A 21,272-nucleotide genomic window follows, 5' to 3' on the forward strand; every position below is an offset into this window, starting at 1 on the left:
GAATCAATGACATTGAGAATAACATTATAGAAATAAGCAATCTCCTATTTCTTCTGTAGGTCATATAGAGGCTTCAGTATTGAACGGTTTCATAACCAGTTAAAAGTTCTATCAGAAACTTCTCTTTGATGTAGCATATTAGAAGTATGCAGCTGAAATAAATGGCAGTATCTCTGTGTTGTACTTAAACACAGTACTAGAGTAAATGTCAGTCTGAGAAACTCTCACCATGGATGGAGAGTGGCTACAAGGCCTAAATGACGTTTGGCTTGAGCAGTTGAGGAACTGGAAACAGGTGAGTAGATGACTGTCATGACCGTATATGGTTTTTGATATAGTTGTTTCCTGTTTTACTTTGAAAGTCATCTGCCTGTGTCTTGTCTTGTTTTACTTTGGAGGACACTGCCTTTGTGGACTACCTTGGCTCGGTCCTTTGAAGGCCAAACCAAGTGGTCTCCGATATGAGACTGTCTGGTCTACAGAGGATTTCCTGTTTGCGTAACCTTTGCTGTCCCTGTTGCCGAGCAACCAGCTGCGGTTTACAGGAAAGAACATAGAAGAGGTAACGAATGTTAAATGATTAAAATCTAGCCAGAGATCATAATATTCCTTTTATTTTATATTATGATGATGGGTGTACTTCATGACCTATTTCAGGCTGAGCGAGTGTATTCTGATCCATCTCCCTCTGCTGATCCTCTCACAGATACATATTTTGTCAAAAAAATCCAATCGTCACCTGAATCTTGAATGAATCAGGAAGATAGGCTGCATTTGAAGGAGTCTTTGAAATGGGACACCTCAGTCTTGAAATGCAGCCTCCAAAGGATGATTTGGGACACAGCTACTGTCTGCCCTGCATTATGAGTTTGACCTGTTTCTCGTTATCTGCCTCCTTTACTCAGTTTGTCTTTGTTACCTTCTATTGCTACATGGAGGTTTGTTTCACTGCCACCTGTGTTCTGTTACCTGCCTGTGTCTTGGATTCTCCATTTGTAACTTTTATTTCATTAGTCATTTAACGGCACAACAGCCTGTGTAAAACCAGAAGCAAACGTTGACTTATATGTTACGTAACTTCTCTACTTAAGTAACGCTACTTTTGTGGTTATTTCAAAGGTACAAGACATATTTGAGGTACTTATACTTACACTTGCAGAGCTATTTCCACTTAAATACAAGATTAAAACTTCCTACAGCAACTGTCCTTGGCCTATAAAATGCCCCAGCCCACAGCATTCTCCAGCTCACATTCCACCCTATAGTGGCAGAGCCCTTCCTCCTTTTTTTGAACTGCCTGGGAGCAAATTATTCGTTTTTTTCTGGTTAAGTTTCTGAGTTTGAAAAAAGTGAAAAGGCTTTGGCTGGGAGGACAAACGGTGCTGTTATCTCCCAAGAACAGAACCCTGAAACATCCACAAAAGCAAAAGGTCTTTTTTCTCTCTGAGCTTTTTTTAGAGCCATCTTCATCTCCTTAGAAAAACGTTTTTTTGTTCTTGTAGCGAGAGAGAATTAAGCTGCGATGTCTCTGAGTGGTGAAGTGTGTTTGGTGACGGGAGCCTGTGGATTCCTGGGAAAGAGGCTGGTGAGGCTGCTGCTGGAGGAAGAGCTAATGGCTGAGATTCGACTGCTGGACAAAGAAGTCCAGCCGCAACTTTTACAGAGTCTGGAGGGTAAAATCTGTCCGTCTTCAAATGATCCTTCTTCTTTTTCTCTCTGCAGCACACATGAAATACATGAAAAGTATATAGAGAGAAGTGTGTCTCCATAGTCTCCTTTGGTTTGTTTACATGATACCATTGTTGTTTTGAGAAAAACAAACATTTTATTGCTTTCTGTATACTTGTATTTTTGTTGTTGTTGATGTTTTACAAACTGGGGAGTGATTAGCAACAACATTCATTTGTATTATTTCATATTTTTATGCAGTGCAGTAAAAAAAAACTCAGAGGAGAAAAATGTCCCCTTCCTGAAACTGATATAAAATGCTCTATATTATCATTATTTTCCTGATCATAACTACCAAATTTTCATTCTTTTTCTAAATTTGAACTCTTTTAGTGACAGTTTACAAAATGCCATTATTTTTATGAAAAACAATAGATGTATTATTTTCAGTATACTTAAAGGTTTTTTTTGGGGGGGGGGGGGGGGGGGTATGTCAATGATTAGCAACAACATTGACTTTTATACATTGCATATCTGGTGGAAAGTTTTGAATCCTTGACTCTGGTTTTAAAGCCTGATAAACAGAATGCATGATTTGCGCTGCAATGGCCCTGGGAATCAAACATTTTAATCGGTTTCATTGGGGACATTTTTGTCCTTAAGCGTCTGAGTGTCTGTATTTTGGCTACACATTTTCTTATTGACCTATAATAGGAGCTGAGGGGGATCTTCCAAAATATGAGGAGAAAAAAACCCAGAACCCTTGCCAAACATTTGCATCAACACAGTCAAAATCCATCCATCCATCCATTGTCTACCGCTTATCCTGTATTCAGGGTCGCGGGGGGGCTGGAGCCGATCCCAGCTGTCATTGGGTGAAGGCAGGGTACACCCTGGACAGGACGCCAGTCTATCACAGGGCTGACATGTAGAGACAGACAACCATTCACGCTCACATTCACACCTACGGGCATTTTAGAGTCACCAATTAACCTATCCCCACACAGTCAAAATGATCGAAAAAAATAAAATCCCAAAATGTCCCAAGTGTTGACGATAAAAGAAACAAGAGAATACTGTAGAAGTATACCAAATATCTTATATTGTGGTAATTGATGAGGGTTTCTTGTTGATTACTGTCAGACTGCAGAGGTGACACGAAGCTGAGCGTTTTCGAGGGAGACATCAGAGACGGCGATTTCCTGAGAAGAAGCTGTCGAGGTGCATCGATTGTCTTCCACGTGGCATCCATCATCGACGTGAAGGATTCAGTGGAGTACAGTGAGCTATACGGGGTCAATGTCAAAGGTAAATCACTTTAATGCACTGGAAGATAAACAGACACTGTTTTCAACACGGACACTTTAACTGACAGCGTTATGGCTTGTTTATACACCAACAGTAACATCTGGCTGAGCTGTTTCAACTCATTTCAGTGCTTCTGAACCAAAAGCCTTGTTGCAGAAACCAAAGACACTGTGCAACATGAATATGGTGGTGAAATGAAAAAGATGTGAAAAAAGATCCTGACTTGCACGTTTATTTCCGGTCTCCTGGGTGAAAGTCCTGTGTTTGTATTTCACCCGTTGTACTCGTTATTATAGGTTTCCAGAAAGGTACAATGCACATCCTTTTCCTGGCGACTGGGATGTTTAAGTAGTTCAACTTGAACTTTTAGACTCCTTTATTCAGAATTCACAGAGACTTGAACTCATATCAACACTTTCACTGTTACAACCACTTCAACTTTAACAACTTTTCACACTTTTTCCCTCTCACAGATAAATTATTGTAGTTCCGTCATATTGACTTGATTATTTATTCATTCACTGACATTTTTGCCTTTTCATTGCAACTAACACTTTCAGCATGTGGACATACACACATAAACATGGCACATAAACACCCATACACATTTTTCATAATTCCTGAACGCGTGTTAATAGATTAACAGATACATTAAGATGCTGAATAAAAGGTGCTATCATCTCCTAACACTTTCTTTCTTAAAGAGTTTCAACTTCATAGCATTTAGCATTTCATTTAGCAGAACATTTCTTTGCTTTCTTATTGTGACAATAGAAGAAAGGTTTGCCCTGGCTCTCTGCTTGTATGAACTCAGGAGCATCTTTGCTTTGCAGGAACGCAGCTGCTTCTGGAGGCTTGTATTCAAGAGAACGTGGTGTCGTTCATATACACCAGCACCGTCGAGGTGATGGGCCCAAACCCTAAAGGTGAACCCGTATTCAACGGCAGCGAGGACACGGTGTACCAATGTGCTCTGAAGTTTGCCTACAGCAAGACTAAAAAGGAGGCTGAGCAGAGAACCCTGCAGGCCCACAACGAGGTGCTGCAGAACGGAGGCCTTCTGGCCACCTGCGCCCTCAGACCCATGTACATCTACGGGGAGGGCTGCCGCTTCCTGCTGGGCCACATGGGTGACGGGATACGAAATAACAACGTTCTGTACCGTATGTCTAAGCCTGAGGCACGAGTGAATCCGGTGTACGTGGGCAACGTGGCTGCGGCCCACCTCCAAGCGGCCCGCAGCCTCAAAGACCCACAACGAAGAAACGCCATTGGAGGAAAGTTTTACTTCGTTTCTGATGACACGCCACTTGTGAGCTATTCAGACTTCAACCACGCCGTGATGTCACCTCTGGGCTTCAGCATTCAGGAGGAGCTCATGTACCCGCTCTTCCTCCTCTACTTGGTGTGCTTCATCATGAGGATGCTGGTCATGATAGCCCGACCTTTCGTACGCATCGTCCCTCCGCTCAACGGGCAGCTCGTCACCATGTTGAACACGCCGTTCAGCTTCTCCTATCAGAAGGCCAAGAGGGACCTGGGATACGCCCCCAGATACACCTGGGAGGAAGCACGCAGACGCACCACTGAATGGCTAGCGTCGGAGCTGCTGAAGGAGAGGGAGCGAATACATGCAAAATAATTCATGAAACATCGACTATGTTTTATCGTGTCTTTGTTTCTATGCGACACTAAAAACAAAAGTTTAGTGGAAGTAAATGTGAAGCGCACATTCAAAACGTGGAGATCTTCACTGATGTTTCTTTAATGGCACCATTCACTACTGTTACTGAATCTCTCTAATAATAAGTCTAATAATAAGTTTAACAGAGGTTTCTGTGTGTTTCGTTTGTCACGTGGGTTTAAATGAGGAGAAGCTGCAAACACTCTTTTCTTCTTCTGTTACTTTAGCTTAACAGATACTAACCTCAGTAGATGGTTTAAGACCGAACAGGAAGCAGCGTTGACTTCTCCCTATGAGGAAGGGGGGAAACACTTAAAAACAAATGTAGATATCATCTCTTGTTTCTGCACTGTTTGGCAATAAGCTGTGTGTATTATTAAAGATTACGTGGAGAAAAAAACTTGTGCATTGTACATTTTCATTTAGACTTTGTTTAACTATGTATCAATCAGTTTTACTTAAAAGGAACTTTGTTTTCACCATTTGATTTTTATTTTATCTTAAAGGTTGAGTAGGTTATTTGGAAAAACCAGAGTTGTTTAACAAAGTCCCGCCCCGTCGTTCAGACCTCTGTTCAAAGCTGCTCCTCCAGAACATCAAACAAGTCCTCGAGATCACAAAGGTTTTTACAGTCCTGCCACTGCCACAGATGACTTTTTTTTATGTCAAAGCATTTAAAGGTGCTATTGACAACATTGATAACATCCAGCCACTAGATGTCGCACTCCCCCCTTCCATTGCATTCACATCACAACACAGCTGTTGCTGGAAGCGCATGCACCCTCAATGGGCTGCCAGTGTCCGTGTTAGCTAAAAGCTAGCTTTAACGATATCTTACCGGTCAAGGAGAAAAGTAGCCACCTTGGCTTTTCAGTCCTTGAAACTCCTTCAGCTGACTCCGACGATCAAACACTGAACCAACGTTCACTCTGGTCTCGCTCCTCCTTTTGTCTCTAAGAACTTAGGACTGGTACCGAAATGCCGCCCGCTTACCGTCAAACTCAGACATTTTCACGTTTTTCCACACTAACTGGCGACCTCAAAGACTCTTGACCCCTGACTACAGAGATACCATGTGATAGCAACGTCGTTATTCTATTGGCTCACAAGCCTTGCCAGAAGCCACAGCCACACATCTACACAGAGTAAACAAAACCTTTAGTTTGGACCCGTCAAAATTAAAAAAAATTATTAATTCACAATCAAAAAAATGTTTTCACGAGAAGTGATACTTTGATTCTGCACCTTTCTAAAAGCTCTGTGGATGTTTTTTTTTTTTAAGTATTTGTTTCCGTAAAAGTTTTATCAATATGACCTTTAATTTCATTATTATATATTCATTGTTATGGGTATGTTACAAGGATAATATGATAGAACGTGTTTCTGAATAGAATAATCTAATCAACCTTTAAGTTTGAAACTAGCAGTCTTGGTTAATGGTTAATGGTTTATATTTTCAACTCCACCAAAAAGATTATATGAATGGTTGCATGTGTGCATGTGAGTGAGTGAGTGTGCAGCTCTGTCTGTCTAATCTCTCATCTTGCTGCAGCAAACTGCATCATATTTGGCGTGCCCAGTTATGGCTGCACGGGAATCATGCTGACTCACACTTTCTCGACCACAGTCAGGGGGAAACAGTTTGCGGCGTGCTTGGCTAACAGCTACTGGACCTCCCAGTACACAGTGTCCTGCAGCTCACTTTTAGTGCTGTGGATTTGTGGAGTTTGGCCAACACATTTTGCACGCGTCAGTCACGGCATGTCAATATACGCTCTTTACATGCGTAGTGCCTTTTCAAAATAAACGAGTCAAACGAGTTACATAACTATCAACACAAACATGATTCACGTTACTAACGACCGGCGGGTCCAAATGTTTGTTTCATGGGGTCGCAAATAGCAGTCTGTGTTTTTTGGGTGTCTCGACGGGGGGTTGGCGAGCTGTGTGTTCTGTCCTTTCAATACATCAATGGAAACACAGAAGTATGTTGATCTGACCCTAACCCTGGCGGAGACCTTTCTAGTTCTCAAACGTTTTCATCTGAGCTCCTATAAGCTCTAAATCACTGTGATGCAAAACGTACTCTTGATCCGTTTTCCTGGGAAAGGATTATATTATTTGTTGTTGTGTAATTACTACCTTAAAACTAGAGGCAAGATCCAGTCAAACCTGCCATGTATTCATTTGGAGATCCACAATGATGATACAGTAAGACAACAGCAAGCAATGAACTGGTTGATGGTCGAAGCGATGGAATTCCCCAGAGTCGTTTTTAGCATATTTACAGAGAGCATTGATCACATAAGGCATTAAGAGCATAAAGCCAACAATCAATCAGCTAATGATTGATTTCTCTCAGACACAACAGGGTGACCTCCTCCTCACCCTCTGAAACACACACAAACACACACACACACACACACACACACACACACACACACACACACACACACACACAAACACACACACACACACACACACACACACACGCACACACAGACCAGCGGTCAGCCAGGCCAGAGTCCAGCATTTCAAACAAACAGCCATTGAACACCAATGAGGTCATGGCTTCATCACCAGGCAAAGAGCTCCAACCACTTGTCGGTCCAGTGCAAACCCATTCTGGGAAGGAAAAAAAGCCAGCTGACAAATGAGATGACTGAGTAAAAGTGGCGCTTTGCAAGAAAAGAAACATAATTAGACACAGTCTCTTGGGCTGTTTTATATGGATATTCCCGCTTCGCTTCATGCCAGCTAAAGCCTGAGTCGTTCCAGAGTTACAACACTGCACAGAGCCGGGATTTTCTCACGACAAAAGCTGATCTCCATCCACCAATCTGGGGCTAAACGGAGCAGCTGAGCACCGTTAAGCACCAACTAAAGCTACTCTCCCCATTCACCTCTGTATTCAAGTGAAAATGCCTCGGGAGTACACACTGTTCCTCCTCTGCGTCTTGACAGTCTGCATCACATCACTGGTGGTGGGTAAGTGGAGAAGCTCATGGCAGGACTCTTGCTTTTCCTTCTGCATCACTTTTTATTTAAGTGTTTTCATGCAATATTTCCAAACACGTATGCAAAGACAGGGATTGGGCTTGCAGTGCATGAGTCGTATGGTAATATAATATAATAGCATTATGAATCAATTCACTGATGAAGATCAGTTTTTTTAACTGCACAAAAGGGATGAGTTTTATCATTTTAGCTGTAGTACTTCATGTGTTTAATAGACATTTTAACATTGTATCATTTAAATACAGGTAAATCAGGACCTTTTGCTTACTTGAAGCTATGAGATTTAATTTAAGATCCGAAAGTGATACACAAACAAACAAATATCACTATCATAGAAAACATAGTTGAAATGTAATGTAGCTTAAGAGGTTATATTTTTATTTGACATGTATATTTAAATTTGCAGTATGTTTATTATTACAGACAGATTACCCCTTTATGTAATATTTTGTTGTGCCATCATCTGGTGTCAGATTCATAATTTCTCCGCTGTTTTATCATGTTTTATTGTCTGAATTCAACGTGTGCAGGTGTGGAGGAAACGCACGGAGACGATGACTGCGCCGACCTCAACAACACCACCTGGTTGGAGTACCGGCAGCGCAGAGTCAAGCTGCAGATTCAGTACCTGCTGCTGACGAGGGCAAACATGGACTGTGCACAAATGTTCATCCAGGAGTCTCTCACAGAAATGCAGCAGCAGCATTCCTACTTCAACATCTCCCGGCCGACCAAGGTCATCGTCCACGGCTACAGGTCAGGAGAGGACCCTTAAAAGACCCACTTTCTCAATGAGCTCAATGGGTTTTTCTTTGTGTTCTTCTTACTGGTTTGAAGCAGGCAGCAACATCCGGTTCTGAAACGTGAAGCCAATCCAGAAGTGCCTAAAACTTGCATTCTCTCTGCTGTCCATCAGGGGGCGACATAAGTCTGATTGGATAGAAGTTTATGAGAAAATGGTCCTACTTCTCTCTTGATGTATTATCTCAGTAAACATTGCAAACATGAGTTTATGGTCTCAGTCTCTAGTTTCAAGTCTTCTTCAATCCAACATGATGTTCATTTAGTACATTACGGTCCATTTAGAGTCCAACAGACCATAAAGCAGGGTGTGCTTTAGGACGGGGCTACTTCGTGATTGACAGGTCGCTACCACAGTGTCGCTACTGCAGCCTCACTCAGAGGCGCCACTGGAGATTTTGGACCTTTGTTATTATTATTTTATGTAATATAAAGAGAAATTCCACATTGCAGGAACGAAAAGACCTTCTATAACCAAGACCAATACCTTAATTCACAACAGCTGAGTCACTTTTTGGGAAAGTCCCCAGAAAGTGATCAATCCATCCACTACATTTCTCTTATCCAGGGTTGTGGTGGCAGCAGGATTAGCAAGGGATTCAGATGTCCCTCTCCTCAGCCACAAGTTACAGCTTTACTCCAGGAACCCCAAGGGCCCCATGAATTGCATTACATTTTTGTTTTAAAACGTAGATGGACTGGTAATTTGAGAGCTCCTTAATCACCACAACAGTCCAGTACAACACCTGCATCACTGTTGACACCACACCTGCCTTTCCATCTCAGGCTCCATTTTACCTTCACTGGTGAACAAGTGATACTGGCGAGTACTGGTATTCAGATGAAACAGCATCAGGAATATTTTACATTGTTAAATAGATAAAAAATGTTCTAAAAAGATGAAAGTATGTCCTCTTCATGTATGCTTTAAAGATTTCATCTTTTTGTGTTTTTTTCTTTAAATCAACATGGGATGAAGGAAGAAGGTCATGCTTCAGTCTCATACTTTAAAATGGTCAAACTAATAGGAGGTGCACAACATCACATCCACAGCTCATATTTGATCAAATTGAGGATTCCCTTAGCAAGGCACCAGCTTTGTTTATTGTTTGTTGTTCTTTTTTTAGACATAATTGATAGTCCATCCGCTCTTTTCCTGCATTCCCCAACCTGATCTCATCCCACCATCCTTGATCCAACCAACCTGATGGCCCTGCACCCCTCCATCCCTCCACACCTGCACCCCTCCACCCCTCCGTCCCTGCACCTCTCTACCCCTCCACGCCTGCACCCCTCTACCCTTGCACCTCTGCACCCCTCTACCCCTCCACCCCTGCACCTCTGCACCCCTCTACCTCTGCACCCCTCCACCCCTGCACCCCTCTACCCCTCCACCCCTCTACCCCTCCACCCCTGCACCCCTCTAACCCTGCACCCCTGTACCCCTCTACCTCTGCACCCCTCCACTCCTGCACCCCTCTACCTCTCCACCCCTGCATGCCTCTACCCCTGCACCCCTCTACCCCTCCACATCTGCACCCCTCCACCCCTCCACCCCTGCACCCCTCTACCTCTGCACCCCTCCACCCCTGCACCCCTCTACCCCTCCACCCCTGCACCTCTGCACCCCTCTACCCCTCCACCCCTGCACCCCTCTACCCCTCTACCTCTGCACCCCTTCACCCCTCTACCCCTCTAACCCTGCACCCCTGTACCCCTCTCCCTCTGCACCCCTCCACTCCTGCACCCCTCTACCTCTCCACCCCTGCATGCCTCTACCCCTCCACCCCTCTACCCCTCCACCCCTGCATGCCTCTACGCCTCTACACCTGTACCCCTCTAACCCTCCACCCCTGCATCCCCCCCACCCCCATCCCTGCACCGCTGCACCCCTCCACCCACAGGGCAGTGGGCAGTAAGCCGTCCTGGGTGAAGCAGCTGGCCCGGGCCCTGCTCAGGGCGGAGGATGTGAACGTGCTGGTGGTGGACTGGGTCTACGGGGCCTCCTTCGCCTACAACCTGGTGGTGGAGAATTACAAGGAGGTGGCTTTGCAGATCTCTGTCCTCATCAACCAGCTGGAGGTAAGACAAACACGTCAATAACAATGTTTTACTTTCATTGTTTTGCGGGGTTATCTAATTCTATTTGTGTCTATTTCAGAACTAGTGGTATATAATGACCGACATCAATCGTTTATTTAGACAGGTCATCTTATTAAGATCAGATTTTTTTGTGAAGTGAACAAAAGCATCATCAACAACTTTAATGCAAAATCACAGTTGTGTCAGTCTCAAATGGTGCATTGTTTTAAAAGACTTGTTCTTTTACAATATATATCCGCCTGCCATCACCAGCTGGCGTCTGAATGACACGGCGGTTTCTGAGCAGGTGGCGAGTATAAAATGTGGGAAGAAAACAAACAAACAGAACAGTTTCAGGTGTAAATGACAGACTGCGGCCGTCTCGTCCCACAGAAACATGGATGCAAACTGGAGTCCTTCCACTTCATCGGGATCAGCCTGGGGGCCCACGTCGCTGGCTTCGTGGGGACTCTGTTTGAGGGGAAGATAGGACGGATCACAGGTGTGTCCCGACCTCCTCCATCCGACATCACATGTGTTCCAGAGGAATCACAATTTCACAATGCGAAACGTCTCCGTTCCACTTCAATTTAAAGAATCGCTCTCTTTTAGAAGATAAGTAACAAAGCCACGATGCAGAACTTCTATATTTTGGTTGAATGCACAGCAGATGCTGCTAACGACGTCTCTCGGAGCCTCTCGGCTGTGAATGTGTTTCAGTGTGACCTTGGAAGATTAGCAAAGGACAACGGCACTTTGATAAAAGCCTCCCTGAGGCTGTGTGGAGATGCTTGTTCCCAGAAAACACCAACACAATGAGCCACTTGTCTATATCTGCCTTTTAGCTGTCTGAGTGGGGAGATGTTTGAGTGTCTGTGCCGTTCAGGGGAGACACAGCTGCTGATTGGAGCGAGACATATTTACTGGGCCAACATCAATATGATCGGCTTTCAAAAGATTCATTTTGGTTGCTCGTAGAGGCCGGGCTAGCTGTAGTTTCAAACCTGAGAGTCTCTTCAGGATTATGTAAATGAAAGAAGTGACAGGAAGAGAGAAACAGCTGTTCGCTTGAGTCAGTTCAGCATGCAGCAAGACATTCATTTCAATAACTATAGATCAAATAGCAGCAGGAAGATGAAGCCGATGCTTTTGTTTGGGCTTATTTAGTAATGTGGTTTTTACACTCTGGTTTCTACGACGGCGTACTAGGGCCAAGTATGAAAAAAAAAAAATACGGACCCGGGGGAGGGGGGTAATATTTCGAGAAAAAATGGCAAATTCGCTAGAAAAAAGTCGCAAATTTGCTAGAAAAAAGTCGCAAATTTGCTCGTTTTTAAGTGGCAAATTTGCTAGTTTATTACGATGCTAACAACCGGTATTTATGCTAGCTAACTTCCCATGAATGTAGCTTTTATCTTTCTAATTAATCCATCCCGTGTGTCAATGCTTTGCTAAGGTCCTTAGGGTGATGGCTCTTGATGGTTAGTGTTGGTTAATTTTATATGGGCCAAATTGTCATTTTACGGTATGTGTGTTTGTTGATCGGGTGGTTTGGCTAAGCTAGCGGTCATAGAGGAAGTAATCACGTAGCTTGACCCGGATGTTTGCCGTTGCTATGACAACAAGTGAAAGCTACCGCTAGCTTAGGCAAACTACCTGCTCAATAAACACAAATAAGATGACAATTTGGCCCATATAAAATTAACCAACAATAACCATGGGCCTTAGCAAAGCGTCACACGTTGGGATGAATTCATTCGAAAGATAAAAGCGACATTCGGAAGCGAAGTTAGCTAGCATAAATGAAGGTTGTTAGCATCGTAATAAAATAGCAAATTTGCCACTTTAAAACTCGCAAATTTGCTAGTTTTAAAGTCGCAAATTTGCCACTTTAAAACTAGCAAATTTGTGACTTTTAATCTCAGAATATTGCCCACCTCTCTTGGCTCCGTTTTTTTTTTTTTTTTTTTTCGACAGTGGCCCTAATACGCCGTCGTAGGTTTCCTTTGGTTTCAATGTATATTTTATATCATCAACTGTCTGTTTCCTTGTTTAAATAGTGAGTTTCTCAAGCCTCACGCAGCTTCTAGTTACACAAAGTGATGTTCAATCCTGTAAAACCTCGAGTCAACATCTGCATCAGCCACAGACACAGAGAAACCAAAACCAGGCTCCTCAGAAACAATGCTGCTTTCATGTGATGAGAGGAATTTACTTAGTATTAAAACATTTAACTAGCACAAACCACCGAAATTCCAGTTTCAGTGGGGTATTTCAATATGGAAATACAGCTTCTGCAAAACACATTAAACATGTTCATTATCAGAGTTCAGAAGGAAAACAATCCTGTGGAATGATTTCTTTCCTCGTCCTCCAGGTCTGGACCCGGCTGGACCCATGTTTAAAGGAGCCGACACCTCCGACCGGCTGGACCCATCCGACGCTCAGTTTGTTGATGCCATCCACACAGACTCTGACTGTGAGACAACTTTAAAGCCTTAAAATTATGCTGATTTCTTTCCACTAAGCTGCAGGTCACAGAACGTCTACTGTTGCCTTGGTAACAGACAGCAGGTCAACAGTTGGTACGAGAAAAGCGTGTTGCAACGTGAGATACATATATAATATACTATATCCATATATATAATATCACACTTTACTGAGGCGCAACACGAGGGCATTTTGTCATGACAGGTGGTTTTATTAGAGGTAAATGAAGATTGGCTGGAAAGGCAACTTGAAGTTTAAATTCAAGTTTAAATTTATGTGTTATGAGATACAATAAGATAAGGTGAGATGAGAAGAAAAGATACGATGAGATATAATACAATATTCTATGAGATTAGATCAAAATAGATTAGATTCCATTAAATTAGATGAGCTGAAATTGAGATTGAGTTAGAAATTAGATACAATGAAAAGACTAGATTAGATTATATTAGATGAAATTGAATAGAACATATTAAACACATATATATATATATATATATATATATATATACAGTACATTGTATATACATATTATATATGTACAGTATATATTTTAGGTAGAGAGAGAGAGAGAGAGAGAGAGAGAGAGAGAGAGAGAGAGAGAGAGAGAGAGAGAGAGAGAGTCTGTATAGATATAGAAATATAATACAATACTGTGTGATATAATTGCTCATGTAATAAAACATGAACATGAAATATAATATAATATAGGATTGAATATATAGTAAAAGGTGAAATATAATATTGCACAGTTTTAGCATCGTTTATATAATCAGTAATAAAACATATAAAGACAGATATAAAAGCCCAGTGGATTTGCTTGTCTGTGGTTTGATCACATCAAGGAAAAGAAGAAAGGAACACCGCTTGCATGAATATGAAACACATGTGGTGGGTCAGGTCACCTTCATGTCTTTGAAGCAGCTGACTCAGGTTTGGGGAATTGAACTCCAATGTTGACCTCCATGCGTTCATCAGTCTTTGACATGTTGGTGGGTGAGTGTGGAGACGAGGCATGAAATCAACAGCACCAAACACAACACTGTCTGACTTTATAGACATTTACTTCACCATGCCTGTTGTGTTTTCCCTCACTTTGTGTTCATGGAGCAGAACAGCAGCAACAAAATGTCGGCAGCATTAATGAGCTTTTCTTCTGCATCAGATTTTGGTATTTCCATCCCTGTCGGCCACGTGGACTTCTTCCTGAATGGAGGGAAGGACCAGACGGGATGTGCTCGCTCCAGGTTCGCCTCAAGTAAGTTCAGCACACACTGATATACACCAGCGCTGGAACGCAAATACTTCTACTCAAGTACTTCTGTACTGTTTGGAGGTACTTGTGCTTTCCATTTTCTGCTACTTTATGTATTCATATTTTGATTTTTACTCCTCCACATTTATTTGATAACTTATATTTCAGATTTCTAATAAACTAATAAATTACAATGTATTACCATTGACTCAGATTATTATTTAGTGATTAATTGAAAGCTGACCAGAAGTATATTGCATAAATAATCTAAGGGAGCTCCACATTTAGCTGCAACAACACATTAATGTATCAATAATTATAATATGATAATATAGCATATATTATTCTGAAAAGAGCCATTCTGCACAATGAGAACTTTGCCCTTAAAGAACGTAAATGCATTATTTTGATGCCAGTACTTCTTCCACCACTTCTTTATAAAGACTTGTAATAAGACATTTAATTACATTGTAATACTTGTATCCTTTATAAGCAGCGTACTTTACATGTAGCTGCTGGATAACAATGGAGGGGAATCGTTTTTAAAAGACTCATTTCCTGGATGAGACTTGCATTATCTCGTAGATGTCAGGTGATTGACATGAAGCAGATGGTTTGCAGCGCTGATGTGACGACATTCAACTCACGTTGGAGGGAGAATAAGACAGAAACGTCTGATGTAATGAAGCCTTGATGTTTAGGGTGCTGGATTACTGCGGATGACTTTAGTAATCCCTGGAGGCAGATCCACAAGCTACCCAGCAGAATACAAGCCATTAAAATGAGCTCCACTTTAACACATGAATGCATCAATAATTATAATCCAATTCAGTCTGAAATGGGCCCTTTAACGAGTTACTTTTGTGACTTTAAGTGTTGATGTTAATACGTTTGTGCTTTGACTGAAGTAACATTTTTGTGTGATCCGAGTTCTTCTTCCACTCACTAAAACCTAAACGTGCAGCTGTGTTTGTGTCTATAATTGGCCTGCTGCGTCGTCTCTGAAGACTTTGTTCTTTTTCCTCCAGGAGTTTTGAATCCAACTCAAATCACACATACATTGACGGCGGTTTTACACATGGACACATTTAAATGAGTGTAATTGACTCCAGACATCTGGCTGCCTTAGTGTTCCTGTGTGTTGTCAGTTCTTGTCTATTTCCCAGTGTACGGTTATGTGCTATGTGACCACATGAGGGCGCTGCACGTCTACATGAGCGCGCTGAACGGCTCGTGCCCGCTGATCGGGATCCCGTGCCACAGCTATGAGGACTTCCTGAAGGGACGCTGTGTGGACTGTGACGTCTTCAAGGGGACATGTCCAACTATAGGTGAGACTACTAGGAGCACTCCTTTAAGTGATCAATATATACATTATCAATACTCTTCCTCAGACATGATGCTTGAGACTTAATTGTTCATGTCATCTGTCTTTTTACACAAAACAATAGAATAGTGTATAAAAATGCCCAAATAATAACAATAATAATAATCATATATTGTGACATGAAGTCATGTGAACATGGTTTAGCATTTACTTCAAAGATCATAAAATGTTCATTCATGAAGATTATCTTACTGAACAAAACATGTAAGTATCATATATGTTTGTTTATGCTGCATTAATAATCAAACACCAATGGAAGAATCCCACAGGGAACCAGCGTGATGCTAACTCCCCGTCGGCGTGTCATCACTGCAGCAGCAGATTTGACATGATGGAGAATGGTTTTGCCTTTTGGAGGTTTATTACCACACTATCAGAGTTCACTGAGCTGCCTCCGTCTAGATTTACTCTCCTGGTCCCGTCGGGCTGTGGAGGGACAGGCAGCCATGAAAAGCATGAACATACAAACGGGGTATCTGTGTGTGGCTCTCTGTTGAGCATCAGTATCACCAGTGGGTTTGACATCCGGCTGCACTCGTCACACGGCAGCTGTTAGCTGCTTCTTATCATCTCAACCCGCTGATACAGAGACACAGTTAACGTGCATGGAGCCCTCTGGATGTGTGTGGATCTCCTGTATGCTCACCTGTGTGTGTGTGTGTGTGTGTGTGTGTGTGTGTGTGTGTGTGTGTGTGTGTGTGTGTGTGTGTGTGTGTGTGTGTGTGTGTGTTTCAGGTTTATCAGAGAACAGCGGGATAGTCGTATCTCCAGTTCCCAAAGAGCAGAAGCTTTTCCTCCTCACGTCATCTTCACCACCTTTTTGCTGTGAGTGAACCGTTAGTAACGTTTATTTTCACCATTCAGACACTAAGTGATTTACAGAGGCAGAGCAATACATTAAAAGCAAAGACATCACACATTTAAATAAGTATAGAATGTTACTGAATAGTGTTCTTGTGGGAAATGTTTGTCCACCTCGATAGTTATTACAGTTACGTAATTCAACACTTGGTGTTAAGGTGTTTTATGCGTATATTGGTGTCGGTAATGATAAATGCATGTTTCCCACGCTGCCCAGCTCATCACCTCCTGCTGCAGCTGGAGGTTTCTCCTCTGGATAAGAGCGCTGAGGTGGAGGTGACCCTGACGACGGAGAGCGTGGGAACGCAGCGGAGGCTCAGGCTGTAGGTACCACACACACTCCTCCATTCTTTTCCCACAACCAGGATGTCAAACTAAGTTCTCACTCAGATTGTACATCGAGCAAACACAACTGCAAGTGTCACAAATTCTTGAACTAAAGCTTCTCAATTGTGACAACTGATAGGTTAATCGATAATGGAAATAATTGTGAGTTGCAGGTCTTGACAGTTTTACAACATGATTATCGTATTATAGTTCCCGATAACAATGTTATCGCAACGTCTATTAAAAAGGTTCTATCCTTTTGGTAAATTAATTGCACTCAAAAGACGAGGTGGATAACTGTTTATAGATGATTCTAGAGGAGCTAGATTATTTACACAGTATTATCACGTGTGTATTATTAACATGATATCAATATTCAATAGAAAAAAATTCACAGTTATCATCCATCATGTTCCCATGTGTCCAAGAATGCAGCTTGGTCATCTATGACACTCTATGTTCTCGTCTGGACTCCCGTGTTGTTCGCAGCGTGACGATGAACGTTTAGCATCTTAATATCAACGAAGGGAGGCGTAATAACAGAAACAGCTCTCTGTGTTCTAGCACTAAACAGCAGCGCTGTCATGGTCTTGGGTTTGTTAATAAATAGACTTGTTTTGGTCTCATCAGCCTCACTCGGCTCCCCTTGTTTCCACCAATCAGCTTCCAGCCTGCCCTCATGTCCGCCCAGCTGTGCCTGGTTGTCTCATTAGTTTCTAGTGTTTTCCTGGGTGGCTTTTAGTCCTCCTTCGTGTTTGATGTTCTTGTGAGTTCCTCGTTGCATATTTTGATTTCAGTCTTTTGTACTTTGTGTTTCTCAGCCTGCTCCCTCAGGCTTCAACGTTTTGCCTTTCGTACCAGCTTTTGTTTTTTTCTCTTCCATTCACCTGCCTGCTTTGAGTCCTGCATTGCAGGGTCCACCCTTTTACCCTGATACCTCTGACAAGCACAAACTACTAAACGACATCCTTCAAAATTATCCCAAAGTTGAGTCCACTTCACTCAAAACACCAACAACAGGATGTATGTATAGAGAGGGGGGGGGGCAGACCAAGTTCCTGTTACTAGCATTTTAGAAACATGGGAAAGAAAAACACAAGATGATAGAAAGAGTTGTTGATAACTGTACATGATGCCCATAACTGTGAGATGTAAATGTAAATGAACAAAGGTCCACATTAAAGCTGAACTTTGTCCACAATCCATGTAACAGAAGCTAAAGAGCATAAAGTAGAAGCAGAAGTCAGTTTGACAGTTGGTCTGCTTGACAGCTCCTTCATCCCACAACTGTACTGTAATTCATGGTTCCCCCCAGAAAAGCTGAGCAGACAGCTTCTATGTATAGAAGAGATGTATTACTTTGTATGTAAAGAGTCCCAGCCAGGTGCAGGACGCTGTGGCGGGAATACGTGTCGACATCGGTTCACTTGAGTTCACTTAAATTGCTGAGATTGTATGGATACTCACATTCTTGTTATATTAATAATACTTGTATTACCTTAAATGATATCCCATACTATAACATAATATATATAGTATATATAGAATATATATGTGTGTGTGTGTGTGTGTGTGTGTGTGTGTGTGTGTGTGTGTGTGTGTGTGTGTGACTTAATACATAATGGGACTTAGAACAAACCAAAAACCAAATTGCATCAACCAAAGAATTCACTGTAAGGAAAAGATCATTCAGTGCTTTAATGAGCCTTAATCCGGTTTCTAAAATGATGCATGTTAAAAAATAATAAACATGATTTGTTGGTTGCAGCTACATTAGTTAGTTATTAGTTTCACACCTGTTGTTAACACCGTTAATTGAAAGGAAACCAAGCAAAAAGGCAACAAAATAGCTTGGTAATGTTTTGGATGGGGGCGTGGCCTGAAATCTGATTGGCCACCTCGGTGCCAACCCCCTTAATTTAAATTAAGGGACTGAAATACAGAAACTTTAATGTACTATCAAGTTAGCAATTCATATATTTGTACCTAGTGCCAACTCTGCACTTCTGGGTCAAACGTCTGGACACGCGACATCATGGTTTGGCTGAAAATAATTGTTTGTTTTACGTTATTTAAGTTGAAATAATTCAAGGCTGACTTTCAAATGTGACTCAAACAGGGTGAAAGTCCTGTGCTTGTTTGACACACCCATCCACACAACAAGTATCAGACACCACTTCTAGATATAATTTTTAATGTAAAAATTAACTACACGTGTCAAATAAACGTGGTATGTAGTAGTATATAGTGGCAGAAAATGGAAAAGTTGCAGTTGACACATATTTGTTAGTGAATAATAATACTTGAAGTACATTGATCTGGTTATACTTAGTTTTACTGAAGAAACATTTTTACTTGTTATGCAATATTTTTAATCAAGGATCTAAGTTCTTCTTCTACCACTGATTCATGGATTTTCTTCTAATAAAAAAGGAACGTGTAATAATAAAACTTTGAGTTTATGTTCCATCTTGTTTATTCAAAAAGAGACACAGCAAGTAATAACTGTCCACTGTGATGAATGTTGATTATCTGAAAGTGAGGGTCTGGTCTTGTGTGGTTATGACAACATTATTTACCTGCTGTGTGTGTGTGTGTGTGTGTGTGTGTGTGTGTGTGTGTGTGTGTGTGTGTGTGTGTGTGTGTGTGTGTGTGTGTGTGTGTGGTGCAGTCAGACCGATACAACGGTGTACAGGACGGTGTTGTCTCACCCCGTCGCTCTGTGTCAGATCCACTCCATCACGCTGAAGAACACCGGAGCTCGCTTCTACAGACAGGGAGACATCCACATCAAGTCCGTCTGCCTCTCTGACGTCCCCGCTCTCAGGTGAAGTTTACCTGCAACATGACACACACACACACACACACACACACACACACACACACACACACACACACACACACACACACACACTGTGTTCGCCTCAATCTCCCACCGCCTCCTGCTGTATTCTGTCAAACAGCTTCCTGTTTGTGTTTCTAATGAGCCGCCCTGTGAGGAGATGGAATATGAAAGCAGTAGCTCAGAAGTACAGGTGCAATGTTAAAATGATTAAAGGGATACTCATAGAGAAGCAGTAGAACGAACATTTAACTGTTTTCTGTGGTTATTTGACTTGTACCAAAACAAATAGTGATTGTTGCTAGTTGTTGTGGTGATGGGGTCATGTTCCCTCAGCCCCTATGTTCCTAAGGAGGGAACGTAGGGGCTGAGCCACCCATCTACCTTCAAACACTGGTCAAACCTCATGCCCCGAAGCGAGCACTTCGCTCCTCTACTTCAGCTGGCCGGCTGGTACCACCATCGCTGAAATCAAACAAATGTCGCTCAGCAAAGTCCAGACTCTTCTCTGTTCTGGTCCTCAGTGGTGGAACGAACTCCCGACTAATGTCAGGACAGCAGAGTCACTGCCATCTTCCGAAAAAGGCTCAAGACTCACCTGTTCAGACTTCACCTCGACTCTGCATAGCACGACTCACCGCTAAATGCGTCTGCTAAATGCCCTAAATGTAAATGTAAATACATATGTAAAAATGGCCTCTGCTCTGACAATGCTGCCATTTATTCTGTGGGGGTAAACCACAAAATAAAGCGTGTAGCCATCACCTGTTGAGCTGAAAGCTGGCAGTCAAAAGCAGATTCACAACAGATGTCACAATGTGGCCCTCCTCCTCCACATTCAGGCTCAATCCCTAAACCAGAGCAAGGTTTACCATTTAAGCCACATTTAATCGTGTTTCTGTTTCAGGCGGGAGGTGCCACTGTGCGTGAACAACTTCGACATCAGACGAGGAGCTCCGTGGTCACATGAATTTGTGCAGGTGTGTGGCAGCTTCTAAAGAAACGAGTTCACAGACACTGGGGGAAAACCCACCCGCTTCGACAGCGAATTCACCCACCATGAAGTTTCACATTTTAACCACCTTGCTTAATGATCAGAGAGCCAAAGATCCATATTTGTTTCTGGATCACTTTACTACTAACTTTATTATTTAGTTATTGGGCTGATCTCATCCTCCTGCAGATCTGAGAAGTGTTGAAAGAATGTTGTAATGATGCTGTTTTTCTTTCCAAGCAATACACTAGTAGCTGTGCTTCCCTCTGTTGGTGATTGGATGTTGAAGAATGATGTTTGTGTGTTAGATACTGGAATGGAAACAGTGAATAAAATTAAAACTGCAGCTCGTCTACAGCAAATTGGAGCAACAGGAAAACCTGGCATTGGAAGAATCTTGTGAAGATTATTCTGTAATCAAAGATTATCTTAAGAGCAGATAAATCAGGCCGCTAGTGGCCTTACAGGAAGTAGAAGGTCACAGAAAACAAACTGCATTTTCACTGCAAACAAAGAGCTTTATGGAGAGATCTTGGCCCCATTAAAGATCATCTT

General features: G+C 42.3%; 3 protein-coding genes across 4 annotated transcripts in view; 2 read left to right on the forward strand and 1 right to left on the reverse strand.

Moving 5' to 3' along the window:
- Nucleotides 1-21,272, reverse strand: part of lmln (leishmanolysin-like (metallopeptidase M8 family)) — a 429,410-nt gene that overhangs the window by 111,801 nt on the left and 296,337 nt on the right. The window lies entirely within an intron of this gene.
- On the forward strand, nucleotides 1,277-4,897 carry hsd3b1 (hydroxy-delta-5-steroid dehydrogenase, 3 beta- and steroid delta-isomerase 1). Its single transcript, XM_084022812.1, has 3 exons — nucleotides 1,277-1,673; nucleotides 2,812-2,976; nucleotides 3,810-4,897. Exons 1-3 carry the CDS (start codon nucleotides 1,523-1,525, stop codon nucleotides 4,616-4,618), a joined length of 1,125 nt encoding a protein of 374 aa, XP_083878938.1. The 5' UTR covers nucleotides 1,277-1,522; the 3' UTR covers nucleotides 4,619-4,897.
- On the forward strand, nucleotides 7,263-20,768 carry pla1a (phospholipase A1 member A). Of its 2 annotated transcripts, none has more exons than XM_084022393.1 (11): nucleotides 7,263-7,648; nucleotides 8,209-8,434; nucleotides 10,384-10,561; nucleotides 10,955-11,063; nucleotides 12,939-13,040; nucleotides 14,217-14,309; nucleotides 15,455-15,637; nucleotides 16,429-16,518; nucleotides 16,772-16,877; nucleotides 19,553-19,708; nucleotides 20,631-20,768. In XM_084022393.1, exons 1-11 carry the CDS (start codon nucleotides 7,582-7,584, stop codon nucleotides 20,719-20,721), a joined length of 1,401 nt encoding a protein of 466 aa, XP_083878519.1. In that variant the 5' UTR covers nucleotides 7,263-7,581; the 3' UTR covers nucleotides 20,722-20,768. The 2 variants fall into 2 exon arrangements, with proteins under 2 accessions (XP_083878519.1, XP_083878520.1); XM_084022394.1 differs by having other exon boundaries at nucleotides 7,264-7,648; nucleotides 15,473-15,637.

The sequence above is a fragment of the Eutrigla gurnardus genome, assembly GCF_963514095.1.
Source record: "Eutrigla gurnardus genome assembly, chromosome: 12".
Classification (NCBI taxonomy): domain Eukaryota; kingdom Metazoa; phylum Chordata; class Actinopteri; order Perciformes; family Triglidae; genus Eutrigla; species Eutrigla gurnardus.

Coding starts and splice junctions, on each gene's coding strand:
- hsd3b1 (XM_084022812.1), top strand. CDS start 1,523: ATGTCTCTGAGTGGTGAAGTGTGTTTGGTGACGGGAGCCTGTGGATTC. Junction 1,674..2,811: donor ACTTTTACAGAGTCTGGAGG/GTAAAATCTGTC, acceptor GATTACTGTCAG/ACTGCAGAGGTGACACGAAG. Junction 2,977..3,809: donor ATACGGGGTCAATGTCAAAG/GTAAATCACTTT, acceptor TTTGCTTTGCAG/GAACGCAGCTGCTTCTGGAG.
- pla1a (XM_084022393.1), top strand. CDS start 7,582: ATGCCTCGGGAGTACACACTGTTCCTCCTCTGCGTCTTGACAGTCTGC. Junction 13,041..14,216: donor CATCCACACAGACTCTGACT/GTGAGACAACTT, acceptor CTTCTGCATCAG/ATTTTGGTATTTCCATCCCT. Junction 19,709..20,630: donor TCTGACGTCCCCGCTCTCAG/GTGAAGTTTACC, acceptor TTTCTGTTTCAG/GCGGGAGGTGCCACTGTGCG.